This window comes from Myxocyprinus asiaticus, chromosome 26 (genome assembly GCF_019703515.2).
Source record: "Myxocyprinus asiaticus isolate MX2 ecotype Aquarium Trade chromosome 26, UBuf_Myxa_2, whole genome shotgun sequence".
Lineage (NCBI taxonomy): Eukaryota > Metazoa > Chordata > Actinopteri > Cypriniformes > Catostomidae > Myxocyprinus > Myxocyprinus asiaticus.
In genome coordinates, this window is record NC_059369.1 from 32429937 (window position 1) to 32452230 (window position 22294).

At 36.3% G+C, this 22294-nt stretch overlaps 1 protein-coding gene across 1 annotated transcript in view; it reads right to left on the reverse strand.

The window, feature by feature from the left end:
• Nucleotides 1–22294, reverse strand: part of LOC127416876 (rho guanine nucleotide exchange factor 26-like) — a 57614-nt gene that overhangs the window by 6096 nt on the left and 29224 nt on the right. The window contains exons 9-12 of the mRNA XM_051656461.1: nucleotides 21380–21454; nucleotides 21197–21286; nucleotides 18137–18291; nucleotides 3719–3928 (exon numbers count right to left, since the gene is read on the reverse strand). Of these exons, the coding sequence (XP_051512421.1) occupies nucleotides 3719–3928; nucleotides 18137–18291; nucleotides 21197–21286; nucleotides 21380–21454 (530 nt within the window). The remainder of the gene's footprint in view (nucleotides 1–3718; nucleotides 3929–18136; nucleotides 18292–21196; nucleotides 21287–21379; nucleotides 21455–22294) is intronic.

Below are 22294 nucleotides of genomic sequence, written 5' to 3' on the forward strand. Positions count from 1 at the left end.
TCCCCCAAGCAATCAGACTTTTGAACTCTTGATCGATCACGATACATATATCAGCACCACACTTTATTAACCTCAGACTGGACTCACATTTTATACTTCTCTTAATAACACACTGGCAACTGACTATCAACTGACAGCTGAATGTCAACACATTTTGACATTTTGTATTTTTTATTGTATACAGTCTTCTTATTTTGTGTATACTGTATATTGTATATTATTAAGTGTATATTGTGTTGTGTAACAAGATGTGTAAACTGTGTTATGTGTAAATCAGATGTTTAATGTAATTGTCATACTGCTATATTGCTTGGAACCGCACCCAAGAATTTCACCCACTGTTGCACTTGTGTATATGGTTGAGTGACAATAAAGGGATTTGATAAAATGAAAATAAAATAAAATAAGAAATACTGTCAGTAGAGATGAAGCATACGTTCTCTATTTGGCTTAGTAAGGCAGTGTTTTATGTTACTGCTGAACAAACACATTTGACTTGTAATATTTATGTTAGTATTTTCATTCATTTCAGATGGCAAAGGCTTTGAAGAAGGTACCAGTGTGAGAGAAATGTATTAAAGTATTGCCATGGAAAGTAATACTTACTAAAGTTCAGCACTATTTTTACATTGAGAGGAAAGTTTTCATTCATATTCTAAAATTTAAAAACTATCAGCTGATTAATCATCTATCGGCCTGTTTTCGCTGTTATTGGTCAACCTCTAGTGGTCACTTTTATAATCTGGTCCCAAGGTATGGCTCAGGTCCCTCCTTCTAGGGCAGCACAATTAATAAAAAAGATATCAAGATGACAATTACGGTTGTCGAGATAAACTAATCATGAAAATTAACGCTTATTTAAAATAAAAATTTCTGCTTTTTATTAAAATCTTCTCTGTGTCAAAGGTTTCTATTTACAATATATTTTGCAGTGGTCAAGTTTTCTAACCAATCCCAGACATTTACGATGAGCAATGAAATGGCAATGGTGAATCAAAGGCACTTAAATTAGTCTATAGTCCAAAATTATTTTGGATTCATAACATGTCGAGCTGCTTGCTTGCAATGTACATGGTAAATACACCAGAAACACGACAAAAACTAGTATGCGTTGCTCTGTTTTTTTGTCCAATTTATTCAAAAATTGTATAACAGTTTAGTTTTGTCATGCTCTTAAGCGGGACAATGTGAAGCTGATTTCCTGATGTATCAAACAGCAATAAAGTAGTTCAAATTAACAGTTTTAAGGTTGTTTTGGATGTATAGCCAACATAGAGGACATACAAATATGTATTTCATTTAACTTCGGGAACACTTTACAATAAAGTTCGATTTGTTAACATAACTAACAATGAACAATACTTGTACAGCATTTGTTAATCAATGCAAATGTTACAGTAATTTCAACATATACTAATACATTTTTCAAATTAAAAGTTGCATGTATTAACATTAGTTAATGCAACATATACTTACATGAACTAACAATTGTGTTTATGAATTTGCATTAACCGAGATTAATACATGGTTTAAAAATATTGTTCATTGTTAGTTTGTGATACCATAATGCTGTAACTAATGTTAACTAGTGGAACCTTATTGTAAAGTATTACCATAACTTCTATTAATTAACATAAAAATCGACTTGTAATTTTTAAAAAATAAACTATGATTTTTTTTTGTCATAATAGTGCAGCCCTGCCTCATTTAATGTAAATCTATGAGATTTTGTTTTGCCTTTTGTATCTGCCAGGTGAAAATCAAGGCAAGATCCTTGCCATAACAAGCACTAATAATAAATTCTAAACAAAATGAAAAGTGAGCACTTCTACATACTGTACACATATATCAAATAACCAGTTAAATGGAACTGACACATATCTGATTTAATTGGATGCAAAAGGTCTTTAAGTGTGCAGCAAAAATCTATGTCATTCTTTAAGCTTTTAAGTAAAAAGGTTTATGGGCGCAGTGAAGCCAGACGTATTTTACGGCAACTTGCCTGAAAAAATAAAATAAATAATAAAATAAAATGCTAATTTTATTCATTCTGGACTGTATGAATATAAGAAACTTTCCAGCAGAGAAAATTCTTTGGAGGAAAACCAAAGCTATTTGGGGGAGGAAATTGAAAGGAAGAGCGTTTATTTAAATCACATATTTGGTTGCACTATCTGATGTCAGGGTGGCTCATGCACATGCATTCAGGGCTGTGATTTCTATTGGTTACATAAAGTCCATCTGTACCGCCGTGATTTGTTGTTGGATTGCACGAACATATGGAGAGTTTATTCAACCAAGGACATAGCACAAGATGCCAGATCATGTCAGAAAAATAGAACTCCAAATTCAAGGGGAAACACAGATTTTCTTGCTTTTTTAAATAAAAGAGCTTGATGATCTGTACAGATCTCCTGAGACATCTATGTAAAGTAAGCTGCACACTTGATTGTATTGACATCAACCATGTGCACATTCAGCATTCAGCAACCTGGCCCACTCAGATGAACAACAGTGAGAATTACACCAGTAGTTTTCACATACAAAACAAACAAAACAAAACACAAACACACACACACACAAAGGTTTTGAAATCCTTCAAGAGTGTAGATAGGTCTGGATAGGTCTGAAATTCCTTTTTTTTCTTTTTTTTTGACTTTCAAATTAGGAGGACGATTATTTTAGAGAGATTAAAGGAATGACACAAATGTGCAGCTATGTCAAATATTCACATTTCACCTGTTCACTTAGAAGTTCTCCTCAATGTTCCTGACCTCAGTCCTCAAAACATGAGTAAAATCACTGCTTTTCTTTTCACCAAACATGTTGTTGCAGAGATATACAACTCACAGGTTCTCTAAATGTGCCAACGCCTCTGTTCAACATGATTAATGTAATTTAAGAACAGTACTTGGCACCAAGAAATGTACATTACATACAGCTACCATTTAAAAAAAAAAAAAAAAAAAACACTTTTAAAGAAGAAAGGGTGTGGTTGGTCAGAAAAGCCAATCAATATCTCAGAATCGCTTTTAGTGTTTGTTTATTAGATTGTGTAAAAGCCTGAAATGGGATTATATTCCAGTAAATCCGAGGCTGGTTAATGCACTTATATGATATGATGATTAATGGGGAGGTAGAACACATGGAAACTCCCTCTACAGGAACAGTTAAGATCAGTCATGTCAGTTAAAGGTTATGTCAGCACATGCCTACTTTACTTTACAGTATGATCTAACCTCAGACAGAGGTACAGAATGATTCACAGCATAATACGGCATAAAGGATTTATAAATGTGGAAACATCTTGATGTGAGCACAAGTAAAAATGTAAACAAGCCTTAAAGAGAAAGTGAAATCAAGAAGTTATCTGATCTGCAAATACACTGATTAAAATGATAAATTCGGGTTCCCACAACTTTGCACAACCCAATGCATTTCCACAACTTTTCCAGTTGTTTGTTACGACAGGATTTAAAAAATATATATTTTATGGAGCCATTTCTAGCCAATTAAATATTTTAGAGCTGAATATAACTTGAAAAATGTATATTCTGATTTTACTCATTTACAAGAATTTTCATCACAATTTTAATGACTCATTACAGTGGGGAAACCCTGTAAAATGATTTAATAGATATAGAAAATTAGAAAACGAAAAGAAAATACGGAATAGAGAAATGCATGAGCGATGACCAATTAATATGCAAGTACTCACAGTAGCTCCGCCCCCAAGACCATGGTCACATTGTCTCCGGAGTGGTTGCTGCGGAACCTGATTTGAAACAGGTGGCTGGCCACGCATTGTCGTGATGTCAGCATTCCCGCAGTGGTGCGTACTGGAGAGAGATTCAAGTCTTCTGCTTGACACGACCCCACCCAGATCTGATCCCTAAGTGCATAGTCTATCACCGTATAACTCTCCTCACTAAGGGAAGACAGACAGAGAGAAAGACAGAGACACATTAAAGGAATATTTCATGTTAAATTAAGACAGCTGTAAAAACAAATGCACTTACATTGCAACAGTCATCTCTTAGACTTCTATTGTAAGTCCATATTTGTTCATTTATAAAGTATTTACAGATGTACAGAACAAGTCAAATATATTTTCAATCCCTGCTGATAAGACCAGCTTAAGCAGCATGCAATTCCCATGCTGGTCTAGGCTGGTTTATGCTGGTTCGGTTCTGGTCTTGCTGGTGGACCAGCATAGCCTGCTTTTCACCAGCAAAGCCTATCTGATGAAGCTGGTTGACCAGCATAGTCTTTTTGATGAAGTTGGGAAAGCTACTGTAGTTATAAAGCCTGCTGGGGACACCAACACAACAGAACTTAAAACATTACATAAACTGGTCTTTTCAGCAGGGATGTTAATAGACAACATTCCACTGATGATGTCAGTAGAGATAAACGTTCTTAACCCAAAATATCCCTTTAAAATCAACACACACATGACATGTTAAAGATCTTTACTACATGAAAAAGGGCTGTTTAGCTTATGGAATTAGCTCAGATGCTAACACTTTCTGTTGGGTAGTGCTGAAATGATTAGTCGACGTTACGTGCAATAAAAAATTGTCAACAAACATTTTCGTTGTCGTATAGTCGTTTGATCTCATTTAACGTAACATGAGATCATATGAAACTCTAATGATGGCGCACGAGAGCAGCACTGCAGCTCGTGCCTGACTGAGGAGAGGAAGAAAACACATCTCACAGTCCAGATGCACTCTAAACTTCCAAACAGCTTCAGGTGATGTAGATCGCAAAGTATGAGGGAATTATACAAAAATACAAAATATATAAATACAGAAGCAATCTCATTGTGGAATAAGTGGAGTTGAGCTGCCGCTGAAGTAAAAGGCGTTATATCTTTAATGCAGTAATATTTAATGCGTTATAGCTTTATTAAAGTTCAAATAATACAGAAGCAGATCATGTAAATAACTACAAACTCCGAAACTGTTATTTCTCTGTGCGGTTAGCGCCTCTTCTATGATTTGCTCGAATGTCCCGATCTAAGGGGGAGAGACTGAACCTGCACCCGGCTGATGCACACACTGTCGCAGGGACGCTCGTCCCTCGAGCGCGCGTGCTTGCTGCAGCTAGATTATAACGTTATGGCTCACGACTTATTGAATCATAATATATGTGTCACTTTGCATTTCTTATCTTGAAGAAAACTGGCAATACGCAGCTTTATTAATAAGAGAGAGTTTATTTTTTTGTGAGTTAAAGATGGACTGAAGTGAACAGAAAGGTGAGAGAGGTAGTCTTCGCCCCATTACACACTGCAACAAAATTCGTTTTTATTTGTTTTTGTTTTGGCTTGTTTTCCAATATAAATATCTAAAACTCCTTTAAAACATAGAATACTTCCTTTAGCAGCTATACTGCAGAAGAATATATTGTTATCTGAGAATGTTGAATATAATATTAAAAGTAGAAATCCTTTAAAAAAGATGCATTCAACTGAGAAGCAGCATATAAGATATTTAGACTTGCTTTTAGAGAACAGATCTTGAATATAAGTATATTTTGTCTTTACTGCACTCGCAGAAGTATAACCAAGTGAAAAAATACACTTATATCCAAAATACACTTATATTTGTCTCTTAAATCAAGTATAAATATCGTATATGTTACTTCTCAAGTAAATGTATCTTGTTTTAAGGCTTTTTAGACCATTTTAAATGGAAAACAAGACAAAACACTTGATAATAATATGATTTTTTGCAGTTAATTTTTTACTGAATTAAACATAATAAAAAGTATTTTTTCCTTTAATTCAGTGAATGTCATTTAGAGGTATTTTTAAAAGATGATTTTGTCCTCTTTATTGTTAGCAAGCATGTTTAATATAACCTTTTATGTCGGGGCACAAGCTGAATTGTCGGTTAAGTGCTAATGAATAATCATTGCAATAATCGCCTGAACAGTCAAATAATCATTCTGCTAATTGTTAGATTAGTCGATTATCAAAATAATCGTTAGTTGCAGCCCTACAGTTGGGTGGAGTCAACGAAGGTCTTTTGTTTTTGTAACACATTTTACAGCTCGTCCTTAATTCTCACAATTCTCACAAGACTCTCAACCTTCTTAAGACACTCAATTTCAATCCATATACCAACACATCCCATGATAATTGCATCTTCTTTCTGTCACCAATCTAATGTTTCCCTGAGCGAGACGACTCCTACCATCTGGAAGTGATTGTGAGATTTGGTTTAGGCAGGTCTAATGGCCCCTCACTACTAAGGCATGGGGCTCTCGGTCTCTGCAGGAACTCATCAACTCCAGCTAACTGTACAGCAATAATATCACGCACATGTGCTCTGCCTACAGCAACCCCATATCACTGACTGGGGACTACTGGCCAACCGTGACATATGCAAACACACAGGCACATTTCATCATACCCCAGGGCTGACTACTGGGAACAGCTGTGGGTTTAAAGTGCAGGTCACCAGCTACCCATCAAACGCTTGCTCCAAACATCAATCAAAACATCCACAGAATGGAAAGTGCAGTAGCGATTCCACGAAAAAGGACGAGGAGGATAGATATATTGAGAGATGGCTGAAGCACACATACCCAAATTGACAAATGTCATGAAAATTGTAAAGGATATATTTCACACCAAAATCAAAATAAAACATATATAAAATGTTATATTTTGCATGTAGAAAAGCCTATTTTAGGAGATTTGTGACATTATTTTCATAACCATTAAGCAAACACCTCTAATTGTCAGCAGACTACTGTAATGCAAAATACTAATTCTTATATATATATATATATATATATATATATATATATATATATATATATATATATATATATATATATACATAAAGAATATTTGCAAAGTATAATTGTAAAGATATCACCAATTATCAGTATACACCATGACTGTATTTGTTATACTGAATTTAATTTATGCAGATTTTAAAAATTAAAAAAATTAAATAAATAATGTAATAATGTAATGTTACATATCAGGCTGTAAATCATTCAGCTGACTACAACTTTTTTTGGTCATTGTAAATTTGTGGAGAGATGTACTAACCCTAACGAATAAATATAAATATGAAAGTGAAGGAATAATCTTCTCTTACATAAGACCAAGCCTTTCTTCTAGAAGTGACTGCAGACTAAGCGTGTTTGAATTATTGTGTTCATATGTAAGCAAGTGCTATTTTTAAAAGCATATAAATGCTTGTGGTGTGGCATAAGTCAGTATGTCTTCAGCCAAATAATAAACTGTGTTTGTGTAGAGATAATTGAATAATTGGAGTCAGATCCTCCTGTTCAGTTTCTGAATATCCTCTAGGCTCTGCCCAACACACTCCCAATGCCATTAAAATTCCACCGGCAGAGATGACAGATCCAACAGAGAGGGAGGAAGGCCAGTGCACATAATCAGAAGTCTGGAAGTAACACTGAGACTCAGGAGATCAAGAAGGGTGAGGGTGAGAGAGAGAGAGAGAGAGAGAGAGAGAGAGAGAGAAGAAGAAGAAGAAGATAATGTTGGCAAAAGACAAAGCCTTGTCTTGACCTTGGTTATATACTGTAACATTAGACAGACAGACAGACAGATGACAATAGATAGACAGATAGATAGATAGACAGACAGACAGACAAACAGACAGATAGATAGACAACGATAGATAGATAGATAGATAGATAGATAGATAGATAGACAATGAAAGATGACAGACAGACAGACAGACAGACAGATAGATAGACAACGATAGATAGATAGATAGACAATGAAAGATGACAGAGAGATAGACAGACAGACAGACAGATAGATAGATAGATAGATAGATAGATAGACAGACAGATAGACAGACAGCGAAAGATGACAGACAGACAGACAGATAGATAGATAGATAGATAGATAGATAGATTATAGGAGTGGTGGTGGCGTAGTGGGCTAAAACACATATCTGGTAATCAGACACATTGCTGGTTCAATCCCCACAGCCATCACCATTGTGTCCTTGAGCAAGGCACTTAACTCCAGGTTGCTCCAGGGGGATTGTTCCTGTAATAAGTGCACTGTAAGTCTCTTTGGATAAAAGCATCTGCCAAATGCATAAATGTAGATAGATAGATAACGAAAGATGACAGACAGATAGATAGACAATGAAAGATGACAGACAGATAGATAGACAACGAAAGATGACAGATAGATAAATAGATAGATGGGCTGTGAATCGATTAAAAATATTTAACTAATTAATCACACATTTTTCTGTGATTAATTGTGATTAAATTATGGTACATTTTATATTACAACAAACATTTTAAAAAAATCATCATACATATATTTACTTTATACTTTGTCTCAAAGAACTTGCAAGAAATTGGTTAGTCATCAAATTAGACACATTTTTACAGGTATTAATCTTTGATACAAGTATATGTATACATGCCAGTGGACATGTTGTAATTACAATTTGGGCGAAATCTTCAGTGTTTTCCAGTGAACATTTTGGAAGTGGACAGATTCAATTCATATCAAACTATACTGACAAGAGAAACTTAAGTGTACATTGCCAATGCATTATTAGACACTTTACATAGAGATATAAAACATATTGAATACTGAAGTTTAATTTGCTTCAGTTTAAAATCTCAAAACTTTAATTTTCTCTGGCTGCCGTTCATTCTCTACAAGTATAGCTGGCAGTAGCTTGCTGAATGGCCAGGTCCTTCTCAGTCTCTATCATGCACACGCTGGGTCTCTCATGGGCGGTTTCACTTTTGAAATGGATTTAAATGAAAGTCAGTGAGTGTTTTCGCGCGATGCGAACAGACACAGCAGCTTGCCCGTATCACTCGCCGGCTTACGCATGAAGTCTCAACTCTCCATACGGTAAATCCGCTCCTGTGTTTATTATGCCCAGGAGGTCTGTACTTTTGCGTCCATTCCTTTTTTCTTTTTTAACCCAAAAATGAAAAACAAAAAATTTGTTTTTTTTCTTTATTGGTTTTAACACTGATAAATAAAATAAGCAGATACAAACTCATTTCCTGTTGACCATTTCATTTCTATTTAAAAAGGAATAAACGAGATTGGGAGGAAAGGTTCAATTTTGGTTTTCCTTCAGTGTTTAAAACATTTATTTATGCCTTGAATATTTGATACGCACATGTGAGCGGCACTGAAACGTCCCTTTCATCTGATATTTCAACTTGCCCTGTCTTCTGTATCCTACTGCCTTCAGCTAGAATTAGAGTTGGGATCGCTCTGCAAATTTGTCTCAATTTTCATTAAATACTGTCCCAAACCACCACTAACTGTAAACTATGCATGCCATATGTATTAGAATCTTGCTGCTTGGCACATCATGGTATTGTTGCGAGGTGTTGCCTCTAATGGACGATGCTTGAGAGATCACAAGCCACATCACTTGACCATATGCTGACTGGGAGTTGGTCTATTATATATTATTTTTAATAACATTGTATGATTTTGTAGTGACTGTAGTGCCGTGTCCCATTGATAAATGTAATTTAAAAAAGTTGCGTCACTTTGTATAAAAGCCCCACGAGTTAATATGTGTTAACACAAGTTAATTTATTTTTGACATTTAATAATATTTACTAAATGTTCATCCAGGCTGAGGCAATTATGTCAGCAGCACACTATCAGCAATCTACAGCTTGCAGAAATGAACATTGCACTTATGGAGATAGGGTGAATAGACGTCCCAATAACAGGGACAGTCCTGACTTTAGATGCCGTGTCAGGACCAGTCGGGACGCCTTGTGTCAGAATCTTAGCTATTAGAATTTTATGTTCACTCCAATCCATGTTCATGATGCTTAAACATTAATTTAGCATTCGCTTTTGCCCAAAGCAACAGAACTCTTTTTTAATTGCATTTATCAATGGGACATGAATACAAAACAATATATAATAGACCAACTCCCAGTCAGCATATGGCCAAGTGATGTGGCTTGCGATCTCTCACGCGTCGTCCATTAAGGGGCAACAACACCATGATGTGTCAAGCAGCAAGATTCTAATACATATGGCATGCATAGTTTACAGTTAGTGGTGGTTCGGGACAATATTCAATGAAAATTGAGACAAATTTGCAGAGCAATCCCAACTCTAATTCTGGCTGATAGGATTAAGGCAGTACAGAAGACGGGGTGGGTTGACCAATCAGATAAAAGGGGCATATCAAATTTTCAAGCCGTAAATTAATTTTTTAAACAATGAAAGAAAATGAAAATTGAGCCATTTCCCCCTTTCTCTTTATTAATTTTTAAATAGAAAATGAAATAGCCAACAGAAAATAAGTTCGTATCTGCTTATTCTATTCATCAGTGTTAAAACCAATAAAGAAGAAACTGCATTTGGGTGGGCCTTAAACGCCCCTTTCTTCTGATTGGTCAACCTGCACCGTCGTCTTTCTCAATGCTGTGAGACAGAATAAAATTGTTCAGATGAATTCATCTCAGTTAATATTAAATTCTTTACCATTTATTCTCCAAAAGTCGCCACGTTTATTGCAGCTGAGCTATCTCTCTCATCAAATAGCCAGATTTATCAGACAGCCCTACACATAAATCTATTGTCTTTGATGTTTCTCTGGTTTGAAAAGGCATGGTTTTAAGTGAGATGATGAAAATGACCATACATTCATAAGACTATTGAAGCACATGCCTATATAGTAAAGACATAGGCTTATGTTTAACTGCGGGGTAAAGTTAGTTGTAGGTTCGATATTCGTTGGATATTCGGGGATATGGTGCGTAAGAGACTGTCTGAAAACTCCACCCACATCTAAAACGTCACTGGCGTCAGAGCAGTCATTTATTTGACTATTGACTTGTCAATATCATAAAAAAAAAACATTATTATTTAAAAAATAAATAAAAAAAAAACAAAACAACAACAACAAAAATTCACAGGTTATAGTACATCAACAGAGTGATGGCTGTGCATATGAATGTACAGTATTCACTTATATTATGAAAAAATAATCATTAAAATTAATTAAAAACATTATTTTCACATTCCAAATGTTGCAGTAAGTTCCCAGTGCACAGACTGACTTACTACAAGTGAGATTTTTATAGTACGTCCAATACAATGAGTAGTATTAGATTATTTTAAAAATGAATGAACTAAAATTCACCAAAATGTTATTTTCACATCCCAAAAGTTGTAGTAAGTTCCCAGTAGATACAGTGATTCACGACAGGTGAGATTATTACAGTACATCCAATAATATGAGTACAGTATTGGGTTATTTTAGCATAAACATCATAAAAATTCCTGAAAATTTGAAGGCCACCCATATTCCCATTCAAAAACATGGATGTCAGAATGATCTGAGCTTGAAATTAGTACTCTTCGCTGCCATGTAAATACTTATTGTCCAATGTATTTGTTATTATTATTGTTATTATAAATATTATTTATTATTAATATTAATATTATTTATTATTATTTTCTGGTGTTATTGCACCTTACGTTAAGTCTGTATATTCGACTGAACTGCATCTTGCTTTGTTCATTGCACTGCAATATGTAAAAAATAAAATAAACCGATTCTTTCAATACTCTTTGATGATTTCTCATTTCAAAAATGCACGAAACAATGATGTAAATTTAAAATGCTTATTTAAAGCAATCAAACTATACTCAGACTAATTATTAGGACAAAAGGTGTCCGAACTGTAAGTCCACCATGACGCAGTACATGCCAGCCGATTCTCCAGTGCAGTGTGGACCACCAGTGCCCAACTGATCAGCTGCACTGCATGGTACCACTTATAAATGAATAAAACAAGTTGTGTGGCACGAAGAAGGATAACTGTGAGAAGACATTTGGCATACAGAGCAAGGGATTAATCTTAATAAACACCTTAATCATGTGTGTGTGTGAGCGGGTTTGGATGGTTTACGAGGACAATTTTTTTAGGTCACAAACTGGTCACTGCAAGGGCATTATGCTATAAATGTGGTTGATGAGGACATTTCTTGTGTCCCCATAATTCAAAATCACTTAAAAAACCATACTAAACAATGTTTTTTTAAAAATGCAGAAAGTGTTTTGTGAGGGTTAGGTTTAGGGGTAGGGTTAGGGTTAGGGGATAGAATCTATAGTTTGTACAGTATAAAAATAATTATGTCTATGGAGAGTCCTCATAAGGATAGCCGCACCAACATGTGTTTGTGTTGTGTGTGTGTGTGTGTGTGTGTGTGTGTGTGTGTGTGTGTGTGTGTGTGTGTGTGTGGTGTTGCTCTTTCAATTGTTTCACGTGGCAATGATTGTCCTAATGCTGAATCACATGAAGACGAAACCCTGTCAGCATTCAGTGAACATTTTATGGTTATGTGTAGGCACTTTGTCTGACGAGAGGATTTGATGAGAGAGATAGCTCAGCTGCAATAAACGTGCAATAAAAGTTCTGGAGTATAAATGGTAAAGAATTTAATATAACTGAGAATTTATCTTAACCAATTAAACAGCAGAGAAATTTTATTCTGTCTCACAGCATTGAGGAAGACGACGGTGCAGGTTGACCAATCAGAAGAAAGGGGCGTTTCAGGCCCACCCATATGTGCGACTCAAATATTCAAGCCATATATTAGTGAAATCAAAGAATCAAAATGCACAGTGTCCCATGGCTATTTTTCCAATTTCCTATTTTTAACTTGATTATTAAATCGAAATTCCGAAAGACAAGTCGTTATTTGTTTTTTTTATATTGGTTTTGTAAACGAATAATGAAATAAGTCATTTTTGTTTTCAACAAATCTGAATATGAAATGAAGAATGATACATGGATTCATATATCTTCCGTTCATTCCATTTATGTTTTGAAAAAAAACAACGGAAAACGAAAAAAAAAAATTTCTGCACAAGTAAAAACCAAACGTACACAAATTGATTCATTTAAAAAAAAAAAAAAAGTAGAATTCTAGACTTTTTCTATTTTTTGTTTCTCATTCTCCCTTCTCAAAACTAAAATTGAAGAGAAGAAAAACGAAAAGAAAAAAAAAAATCCTATTTTTAATTTAAATAACTCTTCTCATCGACACTAACAAAAGTCACCAGCAGATTCCTCCGGGGGCCTGGGTAGCTCAGTGGTAAAAGACGCTGGCTACCACCCCTGGAGTACGCTAGTTCGCTAGTTTGAATCCCAGGGCGTGCTGAGTGACTTCAACCAGGTCTCCTAAGCAACCACATTGGCCCGGTGGCTAGGGAGGGTAGAGTCACATGGGGTAACCTCCTCATGGTCGCTATAATGTGGTTCGTTGTCGGTGGGGCGCAAGTTGAGCGCAGATGCCGCGGTGGATGGCGTGAAGCCTCCACACGCGCTATGGCTCCGTGGCAAAGTACTCAACAAGCCACGTGATAAGATGCGTGGGTTGATGGTCACAGACGTGGAGGCAACTGGGATTCATCCAGATTGAGGCAAATCACTACGTAACCACGAGGACTTAAAAGCACACTGGGAATTGGGCATTCCAAACTGGGTGAAAAAAATAAAATAAAATAAAATACAATTACAAAACATACAAAATATGTTCTGAAACACAGGGGGCAAATGACAATTTTACCTGCTTGTGTAGCTACTTCTCTCTTTTTCTTATATATATATATATATATATATATATATATATTTAATGGCTAAATAAACACTCAACAGCATAAAATTCTTGAGAAAAACATGCATCTGTCCAAATGCAACAGCCAGCGTTATCTGCAGTTCTTCTGAAGTGAAGTGCTACAGTTTCTGGCATCTTCTCTTGGCCAACATCCACTTCAGACACTTGAATAACTTGAGAAACAACAAAAGTTAAAGGGTTCACAGGTTGGACAGTGCAGATTCAGTGGCTTTTTACCAGCATGTCAGTTTGCATGGAATTATAATCAGGGGTTATTTTTACCGGGTGTTTTATAGAAGATAAAATAGTCTACGTGATCATTTTTATTGGCGCATGAATGTGCAGTCTGTAAAAATTACTGGCATGATTTGCGTGGGATTAAAATCAGGGAGAAACTCTGGTAATTATAACCTTTTCCCACGTCCCCATAAAAAACTAAGTTCCAGCATCTATGATCCTCACAGGAACAGCAGAATTTAAAGTAGGTTAACAGTGTCAATCCTCGTTAGCCTTTACGTGAACTTCCTTGGACATTTCGGGAAATAACAGCCTACAGATGAGTTACAGAAAATTGGAAAATCGAATTTACAAAATCAGTATTAAGGTAATTTTACTCAAACTTAATTATCCGAATACATAATGCATTTTTAAAATAAGGAAAAACCTGTTTCAGTGAATAATTTACCAAAGCAAATAATTGCTAAATATAAAGACATGCTGTTTTTTCGTTTTCCGTTTTTTGATTTCAAAACGGATATGGAATGAACGGAAGATACACGGATTCCGGGACATGCGTCGCGCTTAATGAATAAGCATGCACTGCTCCACACAATCAGTTTCTGTGTGAGGATGTGTAGTTGAGTTGAGCATGTTTGGAAATGTACATATGCCAGTGTTAGCCACTGAAAGTGGGGAAAAACATTGGTGAAGTTTCGCTAATTGTACAAAATGAAAATTGTAATAAATTTTATTACTCTTCCCTCTGCTATGCGGAATGTGTATTTGTAACCCCATGTTATGTCTGTAAATTGGGTTAACTGTCCTGTTATGATGAGTGCAAGGGCGTAGCAGCCGCGGGGACGTGGGGTACACATCCCCGCACTCTTTAAAAAAGGTGATTTCTGTCCCCCACCCTTTTCCAAGCTAAACCCATTACGAGTCCAAATGGTGGATTTGTATACAATATTCTTTGCGTTTTGTTACTTTGAGCTGATTGAGCGACCATCCAGCCAATCACAGGTGAGTTTCATGAGCCAAAACAACCCTCACGTAACAGGCCGTCAGTCAGACAGTCTAATCAATGTGGCTCCGTTCATTTCTACAAAGTTGCTTTCAACAATGCTCATTTATCCAAGTTTTTTATCGGCATTGATGTTGATCTAAATGAATAATCTAGAGATGAGGAACACACAAATGAGAGGTATTTATCGGCATATCGTTCTTGATTGGCAGCATTACGTGAAATCCACTGCAGAAAAAAAACAAAGAATAATCCTTCTTTTAAGTACATACTGTAAGTGGAGTTTATATCAGCGCATGAGTCTTCATTAAGTTATACTTTTTACATTATGTTTGTAAGGTAATAGTTTGATAGGTTGTTTTTGCCAATTTTAGCAGATTATTAGATCTGAATTAAATATGTAAAGCTATTTTTAATTTCAGCTCCAGTTTTTTACCAAAATGTTGACAAACTGTAGGAAAAAAGATAGATCTGCTGTATTCTTAGAACACACAGGCATTTTACTGCATTGAATAGATAGACATGCTTTTTTATACATGAAAATGTATGGACGTTATTGAAACTCATAATTATCATAAGACTATTATTGTTGTCTTTTGATAAAAGTCATGCACAGCAGTTTACAAACAGTAGGGAAATTATAGATTTGCTTTGTTCTTATAATGCTTAAAACCTTTACTAAATTCTCTTTGTAGGTCTGTACACATAACAATTTTAAAGGATTAACATTTTATTTTGACCGTTGATTCAGTGACTAATTAATTCCACACAAGACACTCATTTGTCACCACCTTCTGGCATCACCAGAAATGGTCACTGAATCATTAAATGGATCTAAACGAATTTTGGTGAACGTCGTCAAAACACTCGAGCCACTTGGACACATTTAAATCCCACAATGCACAAGCACAGAGTAAAACATAAAATTGTGCACATGCACAATTGTCATTATTGTAATTGATTAAATAATTTATTCATAAAGCTTGTGCTCAGTCTTTTATTGTCATGTGTGAAACAGAAGCAAGTGCTCCACAAGACAATACGTGAATCTTTCAAATACTACAAATATTAAAAGTAAATAATATGTATATATTAATATAATACTTATATATTAATATATAATGTAATACATTAATACTGCACTGTAAGTGTTGGGTCTGTGTAAGCCACCTACAGACAGCTGTGTCCCCCCCCACTTTTAAAATGACTGCTAAACCCCCGGATGAGTGTCTGTGTTATATTGTGTTTATACGATGGTGAGAAGCATGTACATCTGGCAAAAGTAAATTTTTTGAGATATCAGACAATAAAGTATCAATTAATCAATCAATCAATCAATCAAAAGTGCAGGTGCCTGGGTTTGTTCCTGGCAGGAAGTTGATGCCCTAACCCCCCACCCTAATCCGAGCCTGTAAGGCTGAGTAGTCTGCCAGGAACAACTCGGGACACCTTTCTCCTATCGAGTGAAGTTTCAGGAAGTTAAAAAAATGGATACTGCATTAATTGCATTATTTTTTTTTTAACAAGTTAAACAAAAAATATTAATCGCAGAAATTAACGTGTTAAATTTCCCAGCATTAATAATTACACCACCATTGATGACATACAGTATATTATAACTGCATATTACAGCTGCAAGTGGTAAGTTTCTATTGGGACAGCAATCTGATGTTCCTATCACTGTAATGACATCCTCTCTAGCAGCCAAGAGATGTTCCAGCTCCAGGGACAAAACATCCCAACACGTACACACACTCGCACTCATTCAAACACACACAGGCCTCTGTGCTGGAATGAAAAGCATGCTGTATCTGGGTAAAAACACTGTAACCATCATCTCCTCTGAGAGTAGGATGATGTCATCACTGAATGAGCTTAACACTTTAATGTTAAAACTCTTGTACACTCTTATTTTATGATACTTGTCCCTGGTGTATTTGCAAAATGGCATCACTCACTACTTAACAACACTGCTCGGAACACTGTGTCCATTTGTATTGCCTGTTACACTGATAAACATTGATCCCCTAAAATAATCTGCAAAATACAACAAATTGTTCTGAGTGTGTGAATGGAAGGGAGAGAAAGGAGTAAAAACAGCCAGCTGCTTTTTAAGAGCGAGTTACATAACCATTCTAGAGAAAATGAGTGAAAATAGTGGAGAGAGAAGGAGTGGAAATGAGAAGAGTGATGGAGTGGAGTGGAGATTGTGTGATGGAGTACACAGGTTTGTTTGTTTTGCTCCAGATCTGAGCAAGAAGCGTGACTCAGGCTCCCAACACATACTGTACAGACCACATATCAGAACAAACATCACAAACACACATGCTGCCCTTCGTGCTACTCTTTACGTTCGGATGATTGAAAATATAAACAACATTTTCACCCCCTCTTTTTTATTTTTCTATTAAATCCCAGACAGAGATCTTGTGGGCTGTGTGGGCCGAGGGAGGAGGAGAAATGAAAACCATATTTTTTCCACTAGGTTGTCCCCTTTTCACAGCGTGCAGAATGTTCCCAAAAATTACGAGAACAAAAACAAGGCCAGACTGTCTGACAATACGCAGTGGCAGGGAGTAGACTTTGTACAAACATGCTAAACAGGACACAAACACAGATCACTCTATAGTGAAGCACAGCACTGTTGTGAAACAGATTTTATATTTTTTGCTACATTCCAGGGAATAAATAACCAACCCACAAACTCACAAAGGAAATTTCTGAAAGATTGTTCAAATGACTCTTCACATAATATTTAAAAAAATATTTGGCAGTTGCAATATGCAAGTTCCTTTGTTTTTTACTTACTTTCTCCAGCTCTAAAAATGGCACAAAAATAAATAAAAAAATGCTTCATTCAGCATTTCACAGGTTCAGACAAAAAAAAAAAAAAAAGGCCATGAGGTCTCAGCTCTAGAAGGCTTTTTCATCACCTGTCAGTTTATTTTAAAACAGTTGCCAAAATTGTGCTTACTTAGTCATTTTATTTCCTTTCCATTTCTTTCCTTTTAGCAAATGTTATTTTGGTTCTTTCAACAACACCCCCCCCACCCCCCTTTGGTATTAGTGATGTAGCTAACTTTGACCTACTTCTAAAACACAACCAGGTTATACCTCCATATCCATCCACTTCAGCTCAACAATTTCCTGTTCTCTATAGTGTCCTCCAGGGCACAATAACAGCAGGGGAAGAACAGTTGAACATGTTGGACACAGTATGAGGGCTCTCATTTGTGATCTCAGCTCACCTTTTCTTTCTTGTGACAATGAGGACATCGTTAAAGAGGAAGAAATAGACGTGCTGGCGAGATGTCCTCTTGGAAAAGATCCCATTTTCCTCTACGAAGGCCGTTAGCTCCCCACGCTTCACCATCCAGCGAGATGAGGACACCAGTGGGAATGGCTGCAGAGAGAAAGTGTTGAAGGATAAAATATTAGTCAGACTGTCAGAATCGCTAAGAAATGATCAACCAAATCATAGATATTAAGAGTGGTAATATAAACCATCTGTGCATTGATAAGCATAATGCACAGATGGCCTCAGAGTGTATTTTGGAAATTTTGACTGCTCAAGCACTCAACAAATAAATCAGCTCAGGAATACTTGGGTGGAAATTTATTTTTTATTTATTTTTTTATAAACTGTTGGTCTATTTACAGTACATATGTTAGATGAATTTCTTTGGACGCTACATCGTGTTTCACCATTTTTTTTTAGCAGCTGGTGTTATTAAGAATACATTTATATGATGGTGTGTCAAACCTGCTAAATATACAGTAGCTCAAATGTGACTTCAGATCGCTGTGATCTGTTCCACTGCATTCCATCAGGTATTGTTTTTAACTCAAAAACAGTGTACAGTGTATGTGTATAGTTGCTGCCCCAACTCTAACCACCGGCTTTCAAAAATGAAATGTTTTGAAAAAAGAAGAAAAAAGACTGCTATTCCTACTTTTAGATTCTGATTGGCTACATTTACATGTACACAAATACTCTGATTATTGCAATAATCAGAGTATAAGGAATAATTAGATTAAGATGTTTACATGATTTGGGCAAACCTCTTCAATTCAGTTTATATGCTACTTGCCAATACTCTGATTATTCGCTGAGAAATGTGATGTTTTAACGCTTTTCTATAAAATAATATTACAGAAAACATCTTGTTGTAAATATGTATCTTTAAGTACAGCTTGGCATAAGGAAAATAAGTCAGTCAGTTTGTGAGTCTGTTTGAACGATTTATTAAAAGAATCGGTTCATAAGAGTCACTTTTGACTACACTGGATGTGCTGTCACTTTTGATTCACTAAAAAGAATCAGTTCATAAGAGTCATTTGTTTGTCGGATTACACTGGTTGCTCTTTCTGTTTTGATTCACTAAAAAGAATCAGTTCATAAGAGTCACTTGTTTGTGAATTCGGCGTTCCGTCCATAAGGACAATCTCATTTGAAAGACGTAATTGCCATTTTTGGGGGGTATACAGTCTTTTTATCTCACCAACAATCAATTCAGACAGCAAACGGACTTTTACAACTCGGGAAAATGTTTTCATTTGCCGTAGGGCTGTAGATTCTGCAACTGGGGGGAGCACCACTGCTGGAAAATAGTGGAAGATACTGCCGTTTAGCATGAAGCCAAGAAGTATGTGCAGCTTCTTCTGTTTTGTGATGTTTTTGAACTTGTGCTTGAGCGTAACATCATCCGTCTGCAGCATTGGCGCAGGCACGCTTTGGTCAGAGTGGAAGAAATAAATAAAGTCTCTCTGAATAAAGCGTTTACATGCCAGTATAAAGCGATTAAAATAGGAGTACTCCACATATCTTACTGCGATTATTATTAACTCTGATTATTAGCATAATCACAATATCATAATCGCAATATTCTGTTTACATGAGCAACAGTTTAATCGCAGTATTGCCTTAATTGCATTGTAATCGCATTAGGAGCGTGCATGTAAACATACCCATTGTTAAGGATCTTTATAATTAATATTTCAAATAGCTGAGCGCTGAATACATTGCAATCCAAAACACTACTCATGTCAAATCATGACAATTCAGCTATATGCATGCGTGTGTGTGTTTGTCTGTCTGAGAATGAACAGACTGGTGTGAGATCTGCTGACCTTCTAACAGCTGGCAAAGCAAAGTCTTCTGATTATGCAGAATCTGTTAGACATCTGGTTGAACCATATGTGCCAACATAACTTTCCCACTCTGTTCACACACAAGGCTGGGCATATGGGTGTCCAGTGCATCACTGTGTGCATGCAAAGTGAAAGATTGACATGCACATCCACTCATAGCTACAGTTGTGCCTGGCTTAAGATACAGGAATGTGCATTTGTGAAAAATATAGTGGAAAAGAATTTAAGATGAACATGACGTGAAAACCCTGAGCAAGCAAGCAGCATGTATGTATGCGGCCTGTGTGTGAAGAAAGCTTATTGTAATGTACAAATACAGATATAAAACAAACTACTAAACATGACAAATTCCACTTGCTTGTGGTATAATGTACTACAGTACGGTGAAAGTACATTTGTAAAGCATACACGCATGTGAAGTGTAAATGCCATGATTACAAGACTGACAGTCTAAACCCTTGTTAATCTCTGTGAGAAAAAAAAGAAAGGGGATAGCTGCGCTCACACAATATCCAACCAGATTCTTTCCTTCTGCAGGGCTTTAAACAGAGCATGCTGGATTAACCTCTCAAAGTGACTGGGATTTGTGCAACTCTAGTTAGTCAATCTGTGAAGGACCTTAGCTGTAACGTAGATGTTACAGCAAACACAATAAAGTGGTTTGTGGTAAAGAGCAGAGACAGGATACACATGTCCATGTGTTTGGCGGGATATTACTTAGCAGTGTTAAGGACATATTTCCTTTACACTTATGAAAGTGCGTAGTGACCTGCATCTCTCTGCAGCTGTTGTTTAAGTTCCTCGTCAGCTGGAATTAGAGACACAGTGACAGCCAGATAGCGACAAGAGAGTCTTTAAACTTGTTTCACTGCCCTCTGGGAGCTGTCAAACACCAGTACACACATCTCTCTCTAAAGATTGGAAATCGTACTTGTTGGTTGCATGGTCCAACTTGTGAACAAATGACTCTCATGAGCCAGATGAATAAGTTCAAAAGACTCACAAACCAATCTGAGTATTGCTGTTGTTTTTTTACTTGCTCACTGATCTGCAAGTTATTACTTTCAGTCATGCCAACTTGAAATGAAGCATAACTGTTATTGTGTTTTGTGTGCTTAAGACTCAAGAGAAAGCTTAAACTTGTTTTATTCTCTTACCTTAATTTTAAAATCCAGCTGTGAATTGATTGTGTACATCATTTCTGTTCTCTCCATCGTTCGAGCTCCCTCATTACATTTCCTCACAAGCTGCGTACACACACAAACACAAGACATGGTGATTATTAACTAAGTCTCACTCAGACAACACTTGAGAAAACTTTATTTTCCAGTATGTCTCACCTTGCTGACAGCGTGCAGAGCTTTCTTACAGGCCTCGTAATTGCCCGAGTCTTTGGGCGTCTTCTGGCATATGGTCTACAAAAGCAAAATACACAGAGGATTTGAATAAAACTGATCTTTGAACTGTTGCTGCTTGTGTAAACTTTTTAATGTACTGTGAAGGCAGAGTCCCAAAAGAACTTATTTTCCTTTTCATAGAATGGCTTTTTGTGGTTTATTGTTCATGAAATTCATGAAGCTTTCTGAACACGTTATCTCTAATAGACTGCTCTCAAACTTTCTCTCACGCTTGTCTGATTTCTCCCAGCTAGAGTTTCACTTGTTCCTGAGCTGTGGGAAGAGAGAGATTGAGAGAAAGAAAAGGAAAGAAAGAAAACCAAACCCAACTTTCTCATGCTCAGAGTCAGCCAGCTCAGCTCTACTGTCCCGTGCTAGGAAACCCACTGACAAGCTCAGGGGACACACAAACAAAGCGACAGAGGGATGGAAAGATGAGACAGTGAGAAAGTGAGAAACTGTCTACAGGAAGGAGAGAAGGATGGCGATAAATCGTGCTGTAAGGACAGGGACCGTGGAGATGTTTCTAGGTCATCTTTAGTACGCCTCATCCACTCCCTCACTTCATTTTACATATACAATCCTCTGGAGAGAGGAAACGAGACAAAGAGGGAAGAAAACTAACTGTGAAATATTATAAAAGAGCTTCAAAACCCATCCAACCCCTTTACAATATGCTGAAATTTGGCATAAAAAGCAATCTACACTGCAGTAAAGTTAAGGATGATAGGAAAACACAACATCCCACGATTTTTCTTCAACAGTAACAATTTAACCAGATTTTAATCAAACAGAAATGGACTGGAATAGATGAGGAATCTGAGAGGCAAGTATGAAATGGGGGTAAAAAGGAAAAAC